The sequence below is a fragment of the Pinus tabuliformis genome, chromosome 5_2 (genome assembly GCF_031772625.1).
Source record: "Pinus tabuliformis cultivar Carrire ecotype Pingquan chromosome 5_2, CPIR1, whole genome shotgun sequence".
Classification (NCBI taxonomy): Eukaryota; Viridiplantae; Streptophyta; class Pinopsida; order Pinales; family Pinaceae; genus Pinus; species Pinus tabuliformis.
In genome coordinates, this window is record NC_142306.1 from 165,977,603 (window position 1) to 166,002,178 (window position 24,576).

The 24,576-nt window shown below is 37.6% G+C and overlaps 1 protein-coding gene across 1 annotated transcript in view; it reads left to right on the forward strand.

Moving 5' to 3' along the window:
- The window catches only part of LOC149158069 (cyclic nucleotide-gated ion channel 1-like), a 418,588-nt gene that overhangs the window by 287,042 nt on the left and 106,970 nt on the right, over nt 1–24,576 (forward strand). The window contains exon 6 of the mRNA XM_089436102.1: nt 130–241. Coding sequence (XP_089292228.1) covers nt 130–241 — 112 coding nt within the window. The remainder of the gene's footprint in view (nt 1–129; nt 242–24,576) is intronic.

Sequence of the window (24,576 nt, forward strand, 5' to 3'; positions counted from 1 at the left end):
ATATGGAATAAGAAATTTCTTGTATTTTTGTTTTCAAGTCACTGCATTCCATCGGTATTATTTTTGCATTGTATTGTATGGAGAATATTCTGTGGATGACATAAAGTCTGGACTGTATTTAATTTGCAGCTCACTTGGGCAGAATCTACAAACAAGCACTTATGTTTGGGAGATCGGTTTTGCTATGTTCATTGCCATCATTGGCTTGGTTTTATTTGCCCTTCTTATTGGGAACATGCAGGTAAGTACATAAAACTTTGACAAATGTCCAATCTTAAGGTACTCAGAAGTCTGTAGGGAGATCGAGTTATTAGTGATTGCATACATTGTGTTCAGAAATTTTAGAAATTTACTTATAAAATGGTTTTTTCTCTTATTAACAGTTTTATTTCTTAGGTTATTTAATTTTATCCATTCATGCAAGAAAATAGTATTGTGCAATTCCTACTACAATTTATAGTTTGCAACATTAAAGGCAATACAGTGTTTTCTAGTATTTTCAGTTTATCTCATTGTAGATCTATCAAAGGAATTCTTTGTGGATACTCATTGCATGCAGAATTTAATTCCACATCTAATGAGTGCGTACACTTGAAATTTGAATAAACCTATAAGAAGACAAGTGGAAAGTATGATTAAAAAATGTAGTTTTTTCTTCTTTCCCTCCAAAACTATTTACTCTTATGGTTGACTTCATTATCTTGAATCCTATTGGTTCTTTTAAAGTTTATGTTGATAGCACCTTTTTTGTTACAAGTCTCATTTTTTACCTCAATTTCTTTAATGAATGGGTCAGCAAAGTAATTCATAATAGCAAAAGAAGGTTGAAGCTTGTAGTTCAAAATGTCCAAAAATGCCAAGATTATTGCCCCAAAATTGCTCTTGCCATCCTGTCCTAGTTTGTTTCCTATACCCTTGGCATGCATACTGCGGCCTACCTAATACTTTATGGAACATAATTAAAATTAAAAAATTACATAAAAAATAGCCCACTAGGGGCTTCTTCTTTTGGAGCCAAGCTAAAATCAATGTTTGCTCAATTGGGTGCATGTCCTATAATGTTCCAAACTAGGAAAAATAGCGATAAGCAAAGAAAACAATAGAAGCAACACCAAGAAATTGAAACATTCAGTGCATACCCATAGAAAGTCTAGAAATAACCATTAGCTGAGCCATTTTATTATAACCTGGGAGCAAAGTACAATAATGTGGAAGAGGTGCACCTAGGCTTACCTCAATGGCAAGCATGATCAAGCCCAGATGGCAGAAATAACTGCTGCAATGATGTCCTGCGCTGCCCTTGTGAAACTATGTTGTCTGCTGCAAAGGCGTTGCTGGAAACCCCACTTCCGGTGCTCAGAAAATTCTGAGAAATTACTGTCGGGCTCTCCACCAAATACCCAGAATAACCCACGAAGGAATTGGCCAAATGTGGACCTAGGAATTTCGACCCAAATTCCCTTAGCTCCTCTAGCTACTGGCTGAGTTGGGACCCCTGTTTGCCCCCTCAAATTTGCCTAGAAAATTTTTCCAAATAAATCTTGGCCTCTCTTCAATAAACCTAGAAAAACCCAGAAAGGGTTTGGCTTGGTTTTGACCCTGGAAATTCAGCCTCCCAAGAGCCACGTCCTCCTCCAACTGCTGAAAGGTACAACCTGCCTATAAATCCGGAAAGAGCCCTCCAAATGCTCCCAAATAGATGAGATAATCTTCCCCAAACTACCCCTTATCTCTCCCAACAAATACTCGCTCCACGAACTGACCCACAAATTCCCACGTGTGCCCAATGAGAAGCTTCTGCGCTAGCCCTGGGTGCTGCAACTCACACTGCTCTCAAACAACAAGCTCCTGCTCCCAAAATCCCCCAAAGGACTAGTGTCTCCCTGTACTTCCTTCACCAAAAATTCCTCCGGCAATTGCACCTGGGAAGACCCCTGAAAAAGCTCCTTCATGTTCCTCTACTACGTCCTGTGAAAATTTGGATGCCCAAATTTCTACTACAACAACTGATTATGTTTCTTCTATTTGTTAATTACTGAACAAAATTATTTACTGTTTCCTACAGTAAACACCAAAACTAATACATTGTAGCCTTCACCATTTAATAAAATGCGAAAACAAGAAATTGAACAAGAAAGAAATACACAACACATCTACACAGTTATTTTTGGACAAATGTCCTCGGAAAAACCCAGTGTGGGAAAACCGGTGCAACAATTGAGGGTTTTATTATTATGTAGTAGTAATTATGAATACAATTCGTTGGATGCCCAACTGGCTATCCTATATAGAGAGAAACTGGACAAAACAAGTAGTGAGATGCTCTCACCTTGTCACTGGAAGAATTTGACTTTGATCTCGCTGGACTAGAGGCTTTGTGTCCCTTCTGCGTCATCTTCTGCACAGAACTGCGTCAATCCCACGTATTCTCTGCGTCACCTCTATTGGGGAGTGCGATGCTCCTCCTTTGGACCCACTGCTAGCCAGAAACTTCAATTTCCAGCGTCCCTGTCTCACACCCCGGCTCCCTGCTTGTGAAACTCGATTTCCTCAACAGGAATTCGATCTCCCTCTAGGCTCTGCGCTGCCATTGCGTCAGCACTACATGCGCCAACATCAACGTCTCTCTGGACATCGTTTTGTCCTCTCTGCCTTGTACTCTCCAACCTAGGAAACCTCCCCACCGGATACTATCCCTATCTCTCACTGCAAAAGATCACTTCGAAATTCTCTTCGATAGCTGCTCTGCTTCCGAAAATCGATCTTCTGATCTTCACTCGATGTGTTCTCCAAGTGCCCCTCAAGCCTCTTCTTATATCTTTCTGTTGGACAACCAACGATCCAGATTAACTTCCAATCAATGGCTTAGATAATTTTGGCTTGATCTTGATCTTCTTCTAGAATTTTCACCCACAGTTAGATTAATACCCATTAATTATTTTAATTTCCTAAGTTTAGACTTATGGTCCTGTTGTCGCACAAATTGTCACGACAACGCTCAGACCGGGGGCTGTCACTCTGATCCCCGATCTCTCCGTTTAAGCTTGTCTCCCATGGCTAAGGGGGGTAGACCCTATGAAATGACGAAGACCAACTGTCGACCAGTTGGTTGGGAGACACGATATGATAAGCACTAAATGGATTTAGAAGTTAAAAGACCAGTGCCTTGTGGAGTTAATGTTTAATCGATTAATTATCAGACGTTGCAGGAATATAAACCATGTAGAGCAATCATTTATCATCAAACGACTAGAACAGCGCAAGATATCTGTTAAAACCACGAAGTTCTTATAATGACCAAATCTTAATAACGATATCCAGCAATTAAAAATTTTGAAAAAAAGATCAATGCTTTAAACAAACACGCAATTATGAATCATTAACCAGATATCATATGCAACTAATCTTTTAAGATGATCATTCAGCGTGAAAAAAATATGACGTGACAATTTTCTGAGAAAAACTAGATCCTGACAAAATTCCCACAATGCCTTTTTATGCTTTTTCAAATATTGGCAAAAAATTTAAAACTTTAAAAAATAAAATCCAGTTCTACACTTTAAAAGAAAATTTTTATGATTTTTTTTTTTTTTAAAGTAAATTTAAAACTAAAATCTAAACTTTAAAAATTAATAGAATTAAACTAACAAAAAATTAAAATTTTAATCCTAAACAAAAAAAAAAACTTTTATTATTTCTTTTTCCACTTTTTTATTTGATTTTATATTTAATAAAAAAAATAAAAAAAATTATTTAAAATGAAACTAAAATCTACAAACGATAAAATTTAACTATGACTAAACCCTAAACAGAAACCTTTAAGCCTAAATAAAATGACGAGACCATACCAAAACTAAATCTAATACGCAGCGTATTAAACTTAAAGCAATAAAAATAGCACTGATCGAAACGCAGACAATAAGATCTGAGCGTATGACGGAAGAAAGCGTGACCCAGGCTCAGGCACAAAACAACAAAAAAAATCTGCAATGATAGCACAGTCGACGGCAGCAGACAAATATGTGCATCGGTTTGAAGCTAACCAGAAGACGATAATACGCAGACGTTTCAAGAAAATACCTGGCCCGAGACTGAAGACAGCGGACAGATTTACGATTACCTGATGAAACTGGAGCCTCCACGCAATATACCCACCGCTGTTTTACTTGAACGCTGGACGCAATGAGTAAACGATTTGCCCAGGGAATGCCTTGCGGCCTCAGATCAGCTAAATGAGTGAATCTTTCGTTGATTTGCCCGTATTATACTGCAGGTTGAGGCTTCAAATCATGACCACGTGAAGTGTAAGATGTGCAAAATGGTCATTCATTGGTAACCTGCCTTTAAAATTTCAGAAAAAATTCGATTTACAGGTTCCCAAATTTGATCAACCCTTGAATAATGAGCAGACAAGGACCACGCTAATGTGAACAGCGATCAGTGTGAAGACTATACGGAAACAAATCGAAAATCCCTTTTTATGAGCACTTTGAAATTTGTTATTTTTGCTAACCCTCGAAATCCTTCTAGATCACATGTACCTGTTATCTGCAGGAGAAAAGAAAAACCCCAACATAATACATGCATAAAAAAAAATTTGAAACCCCAGATCGACTAAACAAAATTATAGCGATTGACTCTTTTAACAGCTAGATTTAGCAATAACAGCAGAAATATTTTCAGAATTCAATTTAAATATAAAATTCTTCAGAAAACCCTGCATGCATTCATAAAAAATATTTCGAATGATAAGCCCGGGATCAAGAGTTGGCTGGGCTCTTTCAGAAAACACAACCCGGGAGTTGGCTGGTTCAGCCGAGAACTTTCCCTAACGCTCGGTAATCTGAAAAAAGGATTTCCTGCACAGCTTAAAATCAACTATCAACATAGAAGGAGAAAACAATAGTGAAACCCCGATCAAATGGAGATATCTGCCACTATATTTCAGAATCTAAACTATCATTCAAACCCCAAAGATCAGACAAGATACCTGTGCCTAGATCAATCTTCATTAAGCTATCATTAATGGCTGAAAATAAAATTATGCAGAAAAATAGAACAATCTTACAGCATTTTCAGAAGAGTAACACCAACATTTTTATTATTTGTTTTAAATTTTCAGTTATTTATTTATTTATTTTTAATTTTTTAAAATTTTTTAAATTTTTAATTTATTTTTAAATGGATCCTCGAACTTAGCCTTTGGAAAAATCACCTAGGACCTAGGACTTAGGACTCATGAGGGGATTTAAAACTGTCAGGCCAGGGTAACTCCACATTGAACGAGAGAAAAACACTGATTGATTTTATTAATTAACTAACACGTTATTTATACATATACAAAAACGGATCAGTTCATCTTCTAGATGACTATCCAGCTTCACCTCATCCGTTTCGGATTAGGTGTCAACATTCCCCCCCTTAATCTGAAGGGATGTTGGTGAGTCCAAGCATCATTCTGAATCTTTCAAGCTTTTCTCTTCCAAGCGCTTTGGTGAAGATGTCTGCAATTTGCTCGTTTGTGGAACAATGATGGAGATGGATTGTTTTGGCCTCAACATGATGTCGGATCAGATGATATTTAGTATTGATGTGCTTAGTACGATCATGGAACTTTGGGTTCTTGGCCAACTTTATTGCAGATGTGTTATCAATCATGAGTGGAGTTGATTGTATTTGTTTTACCTGCAAATCTTCAAGAATTTTCCTGAGCCACACAATTTCTTTCGTTGCTTCAGCTGCTGCCACATATTCTGCTTCTGTTGTGGAATCTGCTGGTACTGATTGTTTGCGTGATCTCCAGGAGACAGCTCTTGATCCAAGACTCATAGCATATCCTGAAGTAGATACCCCAGTTTCTTTGTCTCCATCGAAGTCTGAATCAGAGTATCCAATCAAGTTGAAGTCGTCCACCTGTGTATACTTGATTCCAAGGTCTTGAGTTCCCTTCAAGTACCTTAGAACTCTTTTTGCAGCAGACCAATGTCCTTCACAAGGCTTTTGCATAAACCTTGAGAGGATTCCAACAGCAAATGAAATGTCTGGTCTGGTAGTAGTGAGGTAGATGAGACTTCCTACAAGCTGTCTATACTTTGTTGCATCCTCAAATTCTTTTCCTTCAATAGATGTGAGCTTCAAGTTTTGTTCCATTGGAGTAGAAAGGGGATTGCACTCTGTCATGCCAAATCTGTTTAACAAATCTCCAATGTATTTCTTTTGAGAAAGAAATATGGACTTTGGATGTTGGGTTACTTCAATGCCAAGATAGTAATGAACATAGCCCAAATCAGTCATTTCAAAAATTTTTCCTAATTCTTTCTTTATGGATGCAATATAACTTTCATTGTTCCCTGTCATTAAAAGATCATCTACATATACCACAAGATATACAACTGTTTTGCCAACTTTCTTGACAAATAAAGTTGCATCATCAAGATCAAAATGTTTGAAGTTGAGTTTCAGAAGATGCTCAGTTAGTTTTTCATACCAGGCTCGTGGTGCTTGTTTGAGGCCATACAAGGACTTCACAAGTTTGCATACTTTGTGTTCATGTCCTTTCACAGCAAATCCTTCAGGCTGGGACATAAAAACATTCTCTTTTAGATCTCCATTCAAGAATGCAGTTTTTACATCCATTTGATGGACTTTCCAACCGTTCTGAGCAGCTAGTGCAAAGAGTGTCCGGATGGTGGCCCATTTTGCTGTGGGAGCAAAAGTTTCGTCATAATCGACCCCTTCCTTTTGTGCAAAACCTTTTGCCACAAGCCTAGCTTTGTGCTTGTCAAGTGAGCCATCAGCTTTGTACTTGTTCTTGTAGACCCACTTGCAGCCAATTGGTTTGGTTCCAAATGGAGGATCAACCAGCTTCCAAGTGCCATTCTTTATGAGGGCATCATACTCCTTCTGCATCGCTTCTTTCCATTCATCATGAGAAGCAGCTTCTTTGAAGGAAGTTGGTTCAAAATCTGTAGACAAGTTCAATTCACAATAATAAGTAACATCCATATCAACAGGTGAATTAGAGTTATCTACATCATCTCCATCTTGTCGGTTTGAATTTCTGGTTCCTGTTTTTCCAATTTCATCAGGATGAACACTTTCAAGTGTCTTTGTCAGCCACTTTGGGGGACCTTTCTGAGATGGTCCTGTTGACCTCTACTGGTCAACTACCCATGCAGTGCATCCCGTTTTTCTTGACAGAGAGAAGCAGCACCTGATCAGCATGTCCGTGCCATCCTGCCATCATCAGCAGCTTGATCATTTTTGTTGTAAACCCAGTCTGCATGTATAAGTTGTAAATAATCTAAGCAGATCAGAGTCATGTATATAAAGTTGCCTAGGTGGACCTAACTTTCTAATGATGATCTGCGTCCCGGGAGGTTTTTCGTCTCACCGATCTACGATCGGCAGAGTTTTCCTTCAAACCTGACCCCAAAGCCGGGATGGATTTCGTCATCAGAACTTTAGGAGAGTCTTATATGTTAATCTGCTAGATTATAGTTGTGTCGCAGAACTGGGTGTTCTATGAGGGTCTGTATTAAATGGGTTTGTCCCTTAAGATGTAATTTTGTAAAAGTCATGATGTAATGTGTCCTGAGGGTCGAGAAATGTTTTAAATCCCCTCATGAGTCCTAAGTCCTAGGTCCTAGGTGATGTTTCCGAAGGCTTAGTTCAGTGATCCATTTTAAAATGATTTAAAAAATTAAAAAATGAATAAAAATAATAAAATAATGAAAAATAATAAAAAATTAAAAAATGAGGCAAAAACCCTAACTAATAAAATAATAATATTTTAAGTAATAAATCGACGGATGAGATCAAGAAATGTCTTGATCCTCATCAACGGTCGAGATCATTTCTACATGGATCACTTGAACTAGCCGTTAGGATTATTTCCTTTATATAGGGTCTTAGGGGGTCATTTCAGATCATCTGATCTGTGAGTCTGTACTGAGAAAGCTCTCTTGTAATCTGATTTTCTGATTAATAAAAAGACTTTGGGGTTCAAAATTGGCTGGTGTTACTCTCCGGAATTGCTGTGAGATGATTGTTTTTTCTGCATATTTCAGTTTTCAGCAGTTAAATATAGCTGGTTTTCAGAGTATTGTGAGTACAGGTATCTTGCTCACGTGCTAGGGTTTGAATGTTGTAGGGTTTCTGGAATAATGGCAGGTATCTCCATTAATCCTGAAATCTAGCAGCATTTCTTGCCCTCTTTACTGATGTTTGCTTGAGGTGTGCAGGAACTCTTTAAGTGAAGGGTATTTGTGGGCGTTTGGTGAAGTTCTGGGCTGAACCAGCCGACTCCCACAGGCTTTTCTGTGCAGAGCCCAGCTGATTGTGCCCTGGGTTAATCTTTTAAGTTTTATTTCGTGTTTTACATTGAGAGATTTTTCTTTCTGTTCACAATGAAGTTCAAAATTTCTGATATTCTGAAAGTATTTCTGCTCTTATCTGCTGAATCTGGCTATTTCAGGGGCCAAAAATCTGTAAATTAGCAGTTGTTCTAGGGTTTCATTTTCAGATTCTTGTTTTATGCAGTTATGCATTAGGGTTTTGTTTTTTTTGGTGTACAGGATTTTCAGTTTTTGGTCTGAGGCATAGATCTTCAGTACTTGGTTTCCTTGCAGTTGCGGTCGAAAGCCCTCAGCGTGACGTATGATCATCAGATTTCACGCTACAAACAGCGGAAAGAGGTTGCAACATTGGTAGAAGCTTTCTCTAGATGCAGTGTTGATTGCTTGTTCATTTGCTTGACTGCCCGTCGAAGAATCAGGGCCCAGAAATCACGTATAGAAGGAATCATATTTCGTTTCAAGGGTTCTGGCTGTCCTGTCACCCAAATGAAAACATCCTATCTGCCAAAAATCTGTGCGTTTCCTCCTACGCCGTGGCTTTATAGCCGTCAATAGAAAATTTCATAGCACACGTGTGGCTGATTTTGACATGCTCAAGTGAAGAAAGGCAATAAAGGAGAATGCATTTACTGTATCCAGCACTAAAGGCTTCGAGTGAAACGGCGGATTAACCAGTTTTATTCGGATCAAGCTCTCAAAATATCCATGCCCCTCATTTAAATTTCTGTCATTTTGGTTGCTGGCTTCGAGCAAATAGCGTAAAGTTCTCACGTAGTGGGCACACCGTGAAAACGTCAGACAAAATAGCGGCTTCAGCGTGGGGAAAATCCATCGATTCATACACTGCATCCAGTTTTACGTTTTGGTATTCCATCATTCATGCACGGCATCAGATTTCTAGTCTATAAATTAAACGGTGTAACTGCGTGCGATCGACGAATAACAAGCGCGTGGTGAACGAATCTTTTTTTTTGGACAGAGAACGAGATATATGCAGGCTCATACACGCTGGTGCATTCCGAAATAAACCTCAAATCGTCTCTGCTCATTCACCATTGACTGCGTAAGATCAGGTACGCGTTCATCCTTTCACCTTTTGCTGGAAAACTGGGTCACGATTTCGGCTTGTACATCTGCGTTTATTATACCCGTGGCTCAGCTCATCATCGATCTTCTTCCTCAGGGTTACGTTCTCATTGCTTTGGTCACCATAGTGTATTGATCTTGTGCCATTCGATCGTTTTACGGATCTTTATGTAGATACGCTTTAGGGTTTAGCTCAGTTTTGATTTTTTAGTTTTTAGATTTTGACAATACGTTTTGATGTTTTAAGTCTTAGTTGTAGATTTTAATTCATTTTAGTTTAAATTTTAATTAATCTTTGATTTAAAAAAATATATATATGTATATAGAAAATGGTTAGCGTAGAATGTAATTTAAATTGTCATTTAATTTTTAGTTGTCATTTAATTTTTAGTTGGTTTAGGACTCTATTTTGTTTAGATTTAAATTTTATGAAAAGTAAAAAATAAAAAGATCTTAGGCTTAGTTTTAAACTTTTATTTTTTTTAGTTAAATTTCTTTAAGTTTGTTTTTTATTTAGATCTTTAAATAGTTTTAATTTTTGTTATAAAAAATTAAAAAAAATGTTTTTGTTAGATTTTTTAAATTTTAATTTAATTTTTTTTATTTAGTTTAGTTTAAAAAAAAAAAAAAAAAAATTTGTAAAATTTTTTCTTTGTCAGATCCAATTATTTTTCGGGAATTATTATCTTTCACGCTGAGATCTGAATTTTCAAGTCGAGATGCGAAGTTGATATCTGGTTAATGGTTTATGATTCGTGGTGGTTTAAAGCATTCATCTTTTTAAATTTTCAATTGCTGGATATCATTTTTGTCATTCTAAGAGCATTGTGATTTAGCTGATTTTAGCTGATCGTTGTTCATGGTCCATGTTTTTATATCATTTAACAAGTAATCGTCTTATCCGCAATCTCTTAAGGCACTGGTCTGCTCAATTAATTAAATCTTTTTAGTGCTTATCTTAATCGTGTCTCGTGTCTCCCAACCAACTGGTCGACAGTTGGCCTCGTCATCTCACAGGGACTACCCCCCTTAGCCGCGGGAGACAGGCTTAAACGGAGGGATCAGGGATCAGAGTGACAGCCCCCGGTCTGAGCGTTGTCGTGCCAATCTGCGCGACAACATTTTTGGCGCCGTTGCCGGGGACAGAGTTTTTCTGTTCCTGGAGTTTCATCGACATTCATCTACTCATCTTCTCATCTCTCATTTGAGCTGGCAGATTCAATATTTTGGCATCTTTTCATCACATATCAGCAGCATCTCTTCAGTGTGTTTCTTGTTTGGGTGGCGACTCCATTTTCTTATTTTTTCCCAGACAAGAAGCCTCCCGCATATCTGTTTGTTGGTTACTTCTTGGATCTTAGAATCAGTTTTATTGTTCAAGTGGCGACTCCACTTCTTTCATCTTTTGATTTTCTTGAGCAAAGAGCTAGTTCTATCATCCATCTGATCCCTTATTGTTCATCATGGATTATTCATTTAAACCATGTCATTTTACTGATAATCTCCATGATCTTCCGAAAGAGGCCATTGGTAAATTACTTAAGTTCTCGGGTGATGATTCGGTCGCTGTTAAAAGGCATTTAAACATGTTTACTTGTGTAATGATCTTATACTGTAGATTTCCTCAATATAATAATGAAGATTTCAAGATGCGTCTATTTGTCCGTTCTTTAGAGGGTGATGCCTTGAATTGGTTTAATAACTTTCCTAATGATTTTTTCACTTCTTTACAAGACATTCTCAATGCTTTTAAAGATAGATATGATAGTCCAAACAGCTTGCCTTCTACTTCTAAAATTGTTGAACAGAAAGAAAGTAATTCAGCTGTTGAAGAAAGATTTCAAGGTCAGAATGTGTCATCCACCGGAAATATTGCAGATCAAGTTCAGGATAGTGAAAAATCAGGGATAAATGACAATGAAAAGGAGGAGCAAAAGCAAATAATACAAGATTTAAAGATGCTGGTGAAAAATCTGGAAAGCAACCAAACTAATCTTATCAATGATGTTAAAACTTTACGCACCCATCTGGAAAAACGTAATAAGGAGATTGAGGACACGCAAAATCAGCATGCTAAGGAAATTGAGGCCATGAAAATTAAATATGAAACAGAAATTAGAAGCATGCAAAGCAAGATGTCAGTCTTAGAGGAAAATATGGTGACCATGAAAGCTGATCATGATAGGGAAATTGACTCTATGACATTCAATCATAACAATCAGTTGGCTGACATGCAAGCGAATCATAAAGAAGAGATAAATTTCATGCAACATTGCTTGATGGACATAGAGGAAAAGAATGATAAGGTAATAAAACACATGCAAGAAAACCATGCCATGCAAATCAGCGCTATAAGGGATGAATGCTCTAGTCAGATGGATGCCATTAGAATACAAGTTCAAAAGATTCAACAATGGTCAGATGATAAGAGAAACCAGGAGCCTTCTCATTTGCCGCAACAAGTTCCATTTTACTATGAGGAGGTCATTAGGTGGATAATTGAAGGTGATCCAGATAAGCTTAAAAACGATAAAAATCAGATGCAAGACACAAAAAGACTTAGCATGCATATCTTACACACTTCATCTGATAGTTTCGAAACAGAAAGTTTCAGGTCATCAGTAGTTCATCCTGCCAGAAAGAAGAAGCGCAAGAGGAAGAAGATTAGACGAAGATTTGATGCATCAGACGGCCGTGAGCAGCTTGATTTTCGGATAGGAAGGAGTCCTACCATATGCAAAATTGGACATGGCACATCCGACAAGCAGCCGACAGATTTGCCTGAAAGCAGGCAAATGCTCAGTATGCACTATATTGAAAACATCTGATGCCGTAGGGCATCCTTTGTATCGTATTTCTAACCCTACTCTTTGTTTTTTCCGCATTTTCGTTTCTGTTTTAGATAGTTAATAAATGAAGAGCTTTTATCTTTATTGTGCTTAACGTATATACTGATTTTTGGATGGACGCTACTTACTTTTGTGTTGTTTGGATGCAGATTCTGGATTCTCACATTCCTGCAAGCAGCAACGTGTCCCCAAGTAGAGCCAGATGTTGACCTCTACTGGTCAACTACCCATGCAGTGCATCCCGTTTTTCTTGACAGAGAGAAGCAACACCTGATCAGCATGTCCGTGCCATCCTGCCATCATCAGCAGCTTGATCATTTTTGTTGTAAACCCAGTCTGCATGTATAAGTTGTAAATAATCTAAGCAGATCAGAGTCATGTATATAAAGTTGCCTAGGTGGACCTAACTTTCTAATGATGATCTGCGTCCCGGGAGGTTTTTCGTCTCACCGATCTACGATCGGCAGAGTTTTCCTTCAAACCTGACCCCAAAGCCGGGATGGATTTCGTCATCAGAACTTTAGGAGAGTCTTATATGTTAATCTGCTAGATTATAGTTGTGTCGCAGAACTGGGTGTTCTATGAGGGTCTGTATTAAATGGGTTTGTCCCTTAAGATGTAATTTTGTAAAAGTCATGATGTAATGTGTCCTGAGGGTCGAGAAATGTTTTAAATCCCCTCATGAGTCCTAAGTCCTAGGTCCTAGGTGATGTTTCCGAAGGCTTAGTTCAGTGATCCATTTTAAAATGATTTAAAAAATTAAAAAATGAATAAAAATAATAAAATAATGAAAAATAATAAAAAATTAAAAAATGAAGCAAAAACCCAAACTAATAAAATAATAATATTTTAAGTAATAAATCGACGGATGAGATCAAGAAATGTCTTGATCCTCATCAACGGTCGAGATCATTTCTACATGGATCACTTGAACTAGCCGTTAGGATTATTTCCTTTATATAGGGTCTTAGGGGGTCATTTCAGATCATCTGATCTGTGAGTCTGTACTGAGAAAGCTCTCTTGTAATCTGATTTTCTGATTAATAAAAAGACTTTGGGGTTCAAAACTGGCTGGTGTTACTCTCCGGAATTGCTGTGAGATGATTGTTTTTTCTGCATATTTCAGTTTTCAGCAGTTAAATATAGCTGGTTTTCAGAGTATTGTGAGTACAGGTATCTTGCTCACGTGCTAGGGTTTGAATGTTGTAGGGTTTCTGGAATAATGGCAGGTATCTCCATTAATCCTGAAATCTAGCAGCATTTCTTGCCCTCTTTACTGATGTTTGCTTGAGGTGTGCAGGAACTCTTTAAGTGAAGGGTATTTGTGGGCGTTTGGGGAAGTTCTGGGCTGAACCAGCCGACTCCCACAGGCTTTTCTGTGCAGAGCCCAGCTGATTGTGCCCTGGGTTAATCTTTTAAGTTTTATTTCGTGTTTTACATTGAGAGATTTTTCTTTCTGTTCACAGTGAAGTTCAAAATTTCTGATATTCTGAAAGTATTTCTGCTCTTATCTGCTGAATCTGGCTATTTCAGGGGCCAAAAATCTGTAAATTAGCAGCTGTTCTAGGGTTTCATTTTCAGATTCTTGTTTTATGCAGTTATGCATTAGGGTTTTGTTTTTTTTGGTGTACAGGATTTTCAGTTTTTGGTCTGAGGCATAGATCTTCAGTACTTGGTTTCCTTGCAGTTGCGGTCGAAAGCCCTCAGCGTGACGTATGATCATCAGATTTCACGCTACAAACAGCGGAAAGAGGTTGCAACATTGGTAGAAGCTTTCTCTAGATGCAGTGTTGATTGCTTGTTCATTTGCTTGACTGCCTGTCGAAGAATCAGGGCCCAGAAATCACGTATAGAAGGAATCATATTTCGTTTCAAGGGTTCTGGCTGTCCTGTCACCCAATTGAAAACATCCTATCTGCCAAAAATCTGTGCGTTTCCTCCTACGCCGTGGCTTTATAGCCGTCAATAGAAAATTTCATAGCACACGTGTGGCTGATTTTGACATGCTCAAGTGAAGAAAGGCAATAAAGGAGAATGCATTTACTGTATCCAGCACTAAAGGCTTCGAGTGAAACAGCGGATTAACTAGTTTTATTCGGATCAAGCTCTCAAAATATCCACGCCCCTCATTTAAATTTCTGTCATTTTGGTTGCTGGCTTCGAGCAAATAGCGTAAAGTTCTCACGTAGTGGGCACACCGTGAAAACGTCAGACAAAATAGCGGCTTCAGCGTGGGCAAAATCCATCGATTCATACACTGCATCCAGTTTTACGTTTTGGTATTCCATCATTCATGCACGGCATCAGATTTCCAGTCTATAAATTAAACGGTGTAACTGCGTGCGATCGACGAATAACAAGCGCGTGGTGAACGAATCTTTTTTTTTGGACAGAGAACGAGATATATGCAGGCTCATACACGCTGGTGCATTCCGAAATAAACCTCAAATCGTCTCTGCTCATTCACCATTGACTGTGTAAGATCAGGTACGCGTTCATCCTTTCACCTTTTGCTGGAAAACTGGGTCACGATTTCGGCTTGTACATCTGCGTTTATTATACCCGTGGCTCAGCTCATCATCGATCTTCTTCCTCAGGGTTACGGTCTCATTGCTTTGGTCACCATAGTGTATTGATCTTGTGCCATTCGATCGTTTTACGGATCTTTATGTAGATACGCTTTAGGGTTTAGCTCAGTTTTGATTTTTTAGTTTTTAGATTTTGACAATACGTTTTGATGTTTTAAGTCTTAGTTGTAGATTTTAATTCATTTTAGTTTAAATTTTAATTAATCTTTGATTTAAAAAAATATATATATGTATATAGAAAATGGTTAGCGTAGAATGTAATTTAAATTGTCATTTAATTTTTAGTTGTCATTTAATTTTTAGTTGGTTTAGGACTCTATTTTGTTTAGATTTAAATTTTATGAAAAGTAAAAAATAAAAAGATCTTAGGCTTAGTTTTAAACTTTTATTTTTTTTAGTTAAATTTCTTTAAGTTTGTTTTTTATTTAGATCTTTAAATAGTTTTAATTTTTGTTATAAAAAATTAAAAAAAATGTTTTTGTTAGAATTTTTAAATTTTAATTTAATTTTTTTTATTTAGTTTAGTTTTAAAAAAAAAAATATAAAAAAAAAAAAAAAAAAAAAAAAAATTTCGAAAAATTTTGTAAAATTTTTTCTTTGTCAGATCCAGTTATTTTTCGGGAATTATTATCTTTCACGCTGAGATCTGAATTTTCAAGTCGAGATGCGAAGTTGATATCTGGTTAATGGTTTATGATTCGTGGTGGTTTAAAGCATTCATCTTTTTAAATTTTCAATTGCTGGATATCATTTTTGTCATTCTAAGAGCATTGTGATTTAGCTGATTCTAGCTGATGATAGATGATCGCTGTTCATGGTCCATGTTTTTATATCATTTAACAAGTAATCGTCTTATCCGCAATCTCTTAAGGCACTGGTCTGCTCAATTAATTAAATCTTTTTAGTGCTTATCTTAATCGTGTCTCGTGTCTCCCAACCAACTGGTCGACAGTTGGCCTCATCATCTCACAGGGACTACCCCCCTTAGCCGCGGGAGACAGGCTTAAACGGAGGGATCGGGGATCAGAGTGACAGCCCCCAGTCTGAGCGTTGTCGTGTCAATTCGCGCGACAACAGGTCCAGGCTGTTCTGTTGATTGAGTTGGGACTGAATCAAGATTAAGTCTCCCAATTCTATCAATTACATCACTTAAAGCATCATCCGTTGTTGGAGTGTCATGCAGGGGGGATTGTTCTTCAGAAGGAGATTCCACATGTTGATCTAGTATAGGAATCCCCCCTTCAAGATGTGGAATCTGATTATCAAACTCTTGAAATGATTTCGGTTTTGTGAATCTATCCAAGCGATCAAGTTGCCGCTCAACAACACTATCAGATTTGGACGATTCAAGAAAAATGACATCTCTAGATAAGACAAACTTTTTATTTACTTCATCATAAAGGCGGTATGCTTTAGATGTGTTTGAATACCCCAGGAAGATACACTTACGACTTCTAGCACCAAGTTTGTTTCTATGTACCTTTGGTATTAAAGCATAACAGGTGGAACCAAATATCCTGAGATGTTTTACCGAAGGAACATGTCCATACCACAATTCATAAGGAGTCTTGTTTCTTATAGCACTAGATGGACATCTATTCTTTATATATGCAGCACATAGAACAGCATCAACCCAAAACATTGTCTTTACATTTTTGAAGAAAAGCATGGATCGTACCATATTCAAAATTGTTCTGTTCATTCTTTCAGCTACACCATTCTGTTGAGGATTATAAGGCACAGTTGTTTGATGTTTAATCCCATGTTGGCGAAGATAGTGTTCAAATTCATTTGATGTATATTCTTTTCCATTATCAGTGCGAATAGACCCAATATGAGATTGTGCATCATTTTCAATCCACTTATGAAAATTCTTGAATGTTTGAAAAGCATCAGATTTGTTCTTCAATAAGTAAACCCAACACATTCTGGTGTAATCATCAATAAATGTCATGATATATTTATTTCCATTTGCAGAAGAAACAGGCATTGGACCACATAAATCTGAATGAATAAGTTCAAGCTTCCTATGTGCTCTTGAATGTGAATCATGAAAAGACAGTTTGCTATGCTTTCCTAGAATGCAAGCATCACATTGTTTATGTTTTCTAGGAATTGTAGGCAAACCAGCAACACCATTTTTCTTCAACAAGCGGAGACTATCATAGTTTAAATGTCAAAATCTAGCATGCCATAATAAACTTGATGGAAGTGCACCTTCTTCATGATGAGAAATATATGAGAAATGCTGTGCATGAGCAGAGGTTCCTTGCAGTTTAAGGAGTCTTTCTTCTTCTATACCCCTCATGACAAATGAGTGGTCAGATGCCTTTCTTACCTCAAGCTTGCCATCAAACATGTGAATGGAGTGACCTTGCTGGCGGATGTGGACCAGGGACAGCAAGTTTCTCTTCAGCTGCGGGAGATATAGAACATGATCCAGAAGAAAGTTTGGAAGACCAGGCAGTTTAAGCCTGATTGTGCCAAGCCCTGATGGCTTGATTTTTGACTGATCTGCAAAGTATACTGCTCCATCAACATTGTCAGTGAAATCTTCAAAGAAATCTCTCCTATAAGTCATATGACAGGTTGCTCCTGAATCAAGCAACCAGTCATTTTTCGAAGAAGCAAGTGAAGCATTAAACAAATCTTCATTTACTCCAATGTTACATTGTGCCTCAATATAGTGAGCGGATTCAGGTGCTTTACCTTTGTCTGTGTCATCAGTTTTACCTTTCTGCTGATTTCTTCTCTGCTCAACCTTGTCCCATGGTAGCTTGCATGTAGAAGCATCATGTGATCCATTTCGTTTGCAGCGAATGCAATGCAGATCTGCCTTTTCTGCTTGAGGATGTCTGCCCCCCCTGCCTCTGAAGTATCTTCCTCTTCCTCTTCGTCCACCTCTTCCTCTTGCAGAATCTTGAGCAGGATGCTTTTCTTTGTGAGCAAGGAAAACAGTCTCTTCAGAAGATTCAGGGACTGTTTTCTTTCCAAAGGCTTTCTCTCTTTCAACAAACTTTTTCACAAGAGAGTCAAAGGTTATATCTTTAAGGTTTCCATTTGCTTGTAAAGACCCAAGATAATTAGAGTAGGTAGGATAGAGTGCTTTGAGAAAGGCAATAAGAGAGATATCCAGCTCAACCTTAGTGGATTTAATATCATGCACTATAGACTTTATTTCAGATGCAAGAGTAAGAGGATCATTATTTTTCAGTTCAAGAGTGAAGAGTTTAATCATGAGCTGAACAACTTCAAGTGCAGAATGTGTATCATAGAGTTCTTTCAGCTTTTGTAAAGCTTCAAAGGCAGTGGAGTAGGATGAAATATGACGACTTACTTCCTCACTTACGGATGCTGCGATCAATGCAAAGGCTTTGCTGTTCTTGTTTTCCCAAATGGCGAGTTCTTTGTCTGATGTGGGCTGCACAGGGTCTCTGTCTTCTTCTCCGACACACACACCTTTCCACAGCTCATTGTAGATGAGGGTGTGTTTTACCATCCGAGACCATTCAGAATAGTTCTCCTTGCCAGTGAGAACTATTCCGACTATTCTGTAAAAATATCTCTGCTAAAAAAAAAACTTCTGTTGATAAAAGACTTCTGCTGGAAAAAAAAATTCTTAGGCCACAGCAAGACTTCTGCTGAAAAAAAAAAATCTTATGCCACAGCAACACTTCTGCTGGAAAAAAATCTTATGTCATAGCCTTATGCATTCTGTAAAAAAAAAATATATCTCTGCCAAAAACACTTCTGTTGAGAGAGAAAAAAAAAAAATCCTTATATGATAGCCTTATGCATTTTATTTTTCTTCTAACATTCCATAGCATATATATATCACTGCTCACATATATATCACTGTTTAATAAAACGAGGGCGCTCACTGCTTACATATATCACTGTTCAACAAAAAAAAATGGCGCTCATATATATATGACTGCTTACATATATCACTGTTCAACAAAAAAGGGCGCTCATATATATATCACTGCTTACATATATCACTGCTCAACAAAAAAGGGCGCTCATATATATATCACTGCTTACATATATCACTGCTCAACAAAAAAAGGGCGCTCATATATATATGACTGCTTACATATATCACATGAAAACGCTGTCACCATACCAAGAGTCTTCAATAAAAACGGCAGTCACCATTACACAAGCTCGGCACTAGACTTCACAGTGTTTCTCCTTCACATAGATCAACTCACACAGCTTTATCAATGGACAATGTTTCATCCACAAAACTCAAAAATAAATCACCTCACATGCACAGCAGCTCGCACACACTCATGCAGCTCACACGCACGACATCAAGTCCCACACACCATCACTTCTTTCACCAAATCTATGATACCATAACAGAGAACATGTATCGGGAGCCCATTGCTCTCATACAGACTTGAATTCATCACTCGAAAATGATTACATTATATGGGAAAAAGCACTAGGCCATGGGATCAAATGCCGAGAGTCTTCAATAAGAAATGCAGTCAACGATTAAAAGCGCAGTCTTTCATTAGAAACGCAGTCACCATTAACGCACCATTAACGCAGTCATGAAGGTGGCATCAAAACGCAGTGGTCATTAAAATAAGGATGCACGCAGCCAGCATTACAAAAAAAAACGCAGTCTTCATAAGAACTCAGCCACCATTACAAGGAACACAGTCGCATTTTTTTTCTATACAAACGCAGTCTTTATTAAAATACAGTCATGGTTATGACAGCCTCAATACAACAACTCAGTCATAGGAAAAACGCAGTCACCATCAGTTTTGTTTGAATGGAATGAGATAGGTTTTTACCAACAGCAGAAAACGCATCAACGCATAGTTCCACGGACAGAGGGCGCAGTCTCCATGTCAGGACAGAGGGCGCAGTCCTCAGCAGTGTCAGGAATCCCTCAGGATGATGCAGCACTCAGCAGGAGTTACACTATTTTGGGACCTGTGCTCTGATACCATGTCAGGCCAGGGTAACTCCACATTGAACGAGAGAAAAACACTGATTGATTTTATTAATTAGCTAACACGTTATTTATACATATACAAAAACGGATCAGTTCATCTTCTAGATGACTGTCCAGCTTCACCTCATCCGTTTCGGATTAGGTGTCAACAAAAACATTTTCCAACCCTCAAGACACTTTACATCATGACTGTTACAATTTACATCTCAAGGGGGAAAACCCATTTGACATAGACCCTCATAAACCACCCAGTTCTGCGACACAACTATAATCTAGCAGATTAACACACTAGGATTCTCCTAAAATTCTAATGACAAAATCCATTCCGGCTTTGGGGTTAGGCTGAAGGAAAACTCTGCCGATCATGGATTGGTGAGACGAAAAACCTTCCGGAACGTAGATTATCACTTAGAAAATTAGGTCCACCTAGGCAATTTACAGACATGACTCATATCTGCTAAGATTATTTACAAATTATACATGCAGACTGGGTTTACAACATAAATTGATCAAGCTGTCGATGACTGCAGAATGGCACAGACATGTCGATCGAGCGCTACCCTTTTTGCAAAGAAAAGGGGGTGTACTACATGGGCAGTTGATCGGTAGTGGTCAACATCTGGCTCTACTTGGGGACACGTTGCTGCACTGCAGGAATGTGAGAATCCAGAATCTGCATCCATGCAGCACACAACAAAATATAAGTAGCGTCCGTCCAAAAAATCATCATATAACATTAAGCACATGAAAGATATAAGCTCTTCATTTATTAACTATCTAATCCTAAAACAGAAATGGAAATGCTGAAAAAACAAGGAGTAGGGTTAGAAATACAATACAAAGGATGCCCCATGGCATTAGATGTGTTCAATATAGTGTATACTGAGCATTTGCCTGCTTACAGGAAAATCTGTCGGCTGCTTGTCGGATGTGCCATGTCCAATTCTGCATATGGTAGGACTTTTTGCTATCCGAAAATCAAGCTGCTCGTGGCCGTCTGATGCATCAAATCTTCTTCTCATTCTCTTTCTCTTGCGCTTTTTCTTTGTGGCAGGCTGTATTACTGATGACATGGAACTTTCTGTTTCAAAGCTATCAGATGAAGTATGTAAGATATGCGTGACATGTCTTTCTTTATCCTGCATCTGATCTTTATCATTTTTAAGTCTATCTGGATCACCTTCAATTAACCATCTTTCAATCGAACCAATGACCTCCTCATAATAAGATGGAACTTGTTGCAACAAATGAGAAGGCTCCTGATCTATTGATGTCTCCTGGTTTCTCTCATCCTCCGACCATTGTTGAAACTTTTGAACCTGTATTTTAATGGCATCCATCTAACTAGAGTGTTCAACCTTTATAGCACTGATTTGCCTGACATGGTCTTCTTCCATATCTTTTATTACTTTATCGTTCTTTTCCTTTATATTCATCAAGCAATACTGCATGGAGTTTATTTCTTCTTTATGATTTGCTTGCATGGTAGCCAACTGATTATTATGATCAAACGTCATGATAGTCATTTCTTCATCCATAGTTAATAACTTGGTCTGCATAGAATTAATTTCCCTATCATGATCAGCTTTCATGGTCGTCATGTTTTCCTCTAAGCCTGACATCTTGCTTTGCATGAATCTAATTTCTGTGTCATGATTAATCTTCATGGCTTCGATTTCCTTAGTATGCTGATTTTGCATGATCTCCATCTCCCTATTACGTTTTTCCAGGTGGGTGCATAAAGTTCTCACATCATTGGCGTAATTAGTTTGATTTATCTCCATATTTCTTACCAGCAACAATAGATCTTGTATAATTTGCTTATGATCTTCCTTTTCATTGTCAACACTACTATGATCTGCAATGGTACAAGTGGATGGCATATTCTGATATGAAGAATTGTCTTGGACAGCTGGACCTTTTACAAGATTACTTTCATTTTGTTGCACAATTTTAGGGGCACAAGGCGAGCTATCTGGATCACCATATCTATCTTTAAAAGCATTGACAATGTCTTGCAAAGAAATGAAGGAATCTTCAGGAAAACTATTAAACCAGTTCAAAGCATCAACCTTTAAAGAATGGACAAATAGACGCATCTTGAAATCTTCATGATTATATTGAGGAAGTCTACAATATATGATCATTACACAAGTAAACCTGTTTAAATGCTATCTAACAGCGACCAAATCACCACCTGAGAACTTAAATAATTTAGAAATGGCCTCTTTCGGAAAATCATGGAGATTATCAGTAAAATGACATGGTTTAAATGAATAATCCATGATGAATAATAAGGGATCAAATGGATGATAGAAAGAGATTTCTGCTCAAGAGAATTAAGAGATGAAAGAAGTGGAGTCGCCACTTGAACAATGAATCTGATTCTAAGATCCAAAAAGCAACCAACAAACAGATATGAGAGAGGCTTCTTGCCTGGGAAAAAAAAAAGTAATGGAGTCGCCACCCAAACAAGAAATGAACTGAAGAGAAGTTGCTGATATGTGATGAAAAGATCCAAATGATGCCAAAAAATGTCGAATCTGCCAGCTCAAATGAGAGATGAAAAAGATGAAAGATGATGAAAAACGAGAAGATGAATGTCGTTGAAACGCCAGGAACAGAAAAACTCTGTCCCCGGCAACAGCACCAAAAAATGTTGGCATTGCCGGGCCAGATAAAAAGATAAGAAATGAGAAGGATGATTGTCGTTGAAACGTCGAGAATAAAATGTCCCCGGCAACGGCGCCAAAAAATGTTGTCGCACAAATTGTCACGACAACGCTCAGACCGGGGGCTGCCACTCTGATCCCCGATCTCTCCGTTTAAGCCTGTCTCCCACGGCTAAGGGGGCTAGACCCTATGAAATGACGAAGACCAACTGTCGACCAGTTGGTTGGGAGACACGATATGATAAGCACTAAATGGATTTAGAAGTTAAAAGACCAGTGCCTTGTGGAGTTAATGTTTAATCGATTAATTATCAGACGCTGTAGGAATATAAACCATGTAGAGCAATCATTTATCATCAAACGACTAGAACAGCGCAAGATATCTGTTAAAACCACGAAGTTCTTATAATGACCAAATCTTAATAACGATATCCAACAATTAAAAATTTTGAAAAAAAGATCAATGCTTTAAACAAACACGCAATTATGAATCATTAACCAGATATCATATGCAGCTAATCTTTTAAGATGATCATTCATGTGCAGACTTGTCTAAACATTCATTCCACATCAATAAATTTGAATCTCAGCGTGAAAAAAATATGACGTGACAATTTTCTGAGAAAAACTAGATCCTGACAAAATTCCCACAATGCCTTTTTATGCTTTTTCAAATATTGGCAAAAAATTTAAAACTTTAAAAAATAAAATCCAGTTCTACACTTTAAAAGAAAATTTTTATGATTTTAAATATTTTGAAATTTTTATGATTTTTTTTATTTTTTTATTTTTTATTTTAAAGTAAATTTAAAACTAAAATCTAAACTTTAAAAATTAATAGAATTAAACTAACAAAAAATTAAAATTTTAATCCTAAACAAAAAAAAAAAACTTTTATTATTTCTTTTTCCACTTTTTTATTTGATTTTATATTTAATAAAAAAAAATTAAAAAAATTATTTAAAATGAAACTAAAATCTACAAACGATAAAATTTAACTATGACTAAACCCTAAATAGAAACCTGAGCCTAAATAAAATGACGAGACCATACCAAAACTAAGTCTAATACGCAGCGTATTAAACTTAAAGCAATAAAAATAGCACTGATCGAAACGCAGACACTAAGATCTGAGCGTATGACGGAAGAAAGCGTGACCCAGGCTCAGGCACAAAACAACAAAAAAAATCTGCAACGATAGCACAGTCGACGGCGGCAGAGAAATATGTGCATCGGTTTGAAGCTAACCGGAAGACGATAATACGCAGAGGTTTCAAGAAAATACCTAGCCTGAGACTGAAGACAGCAGACGAATTTACGATTACCTGATGAAACTGGAGCCTCCACGCAATATACCCACCGCTGTTTCACTTGAACGCTGGACGCAGTGAGTAAACGATTTGCCCAGGCAATGCCCTGCGGCCTCAGATCAGCTAAATGAGTGAATCTTTCGTTGATTTGCCCGTATTATACTGCAGGTTGAGGCTTCAAATCATGACCACGTGAAGTGTAAGATGTGCAAAATGGTCATTCGTTGGTAACCTGCCTTTAAAATTTCAGAAAAAATTCGATTTACAGGTTCCCAAATTTGATCAACCCTTGAATAATGAGCAGACAGGGACCACGCTAATGTGAACAGCGATCAGTGTGAAGACTATACGGAAACAAATCGAAAATCCCTTTTTATGAGCACTTTGAAATTTGTTATTTTTGCTAACCCTCGAAATCCTTCTAGATCACATGTACCTGTTATCTGCAGGAGAAAAGAAAAACCCCAACATAATACATGCATAAAACAAAATTTGAAACCCCAGATCGGCTAAACAAAATTACAGCGATTGACTCTTTTAACAGCCAGATTTAGCAATAACAGCAGAAATATTTTCAGAATTTAATTTAAATATAAAATGCTTCAGAAAACCCTGCATGCATTCATAAAAAATATTTCGAATGATAAGCCCGAGATCAAGAACTGGCTGGGCTCTTTCAGAAAACACAAGCCGGGAGTTGGCTGGTTCAGCCGAGAACTTCCCCTAACGCCCAGTAGTC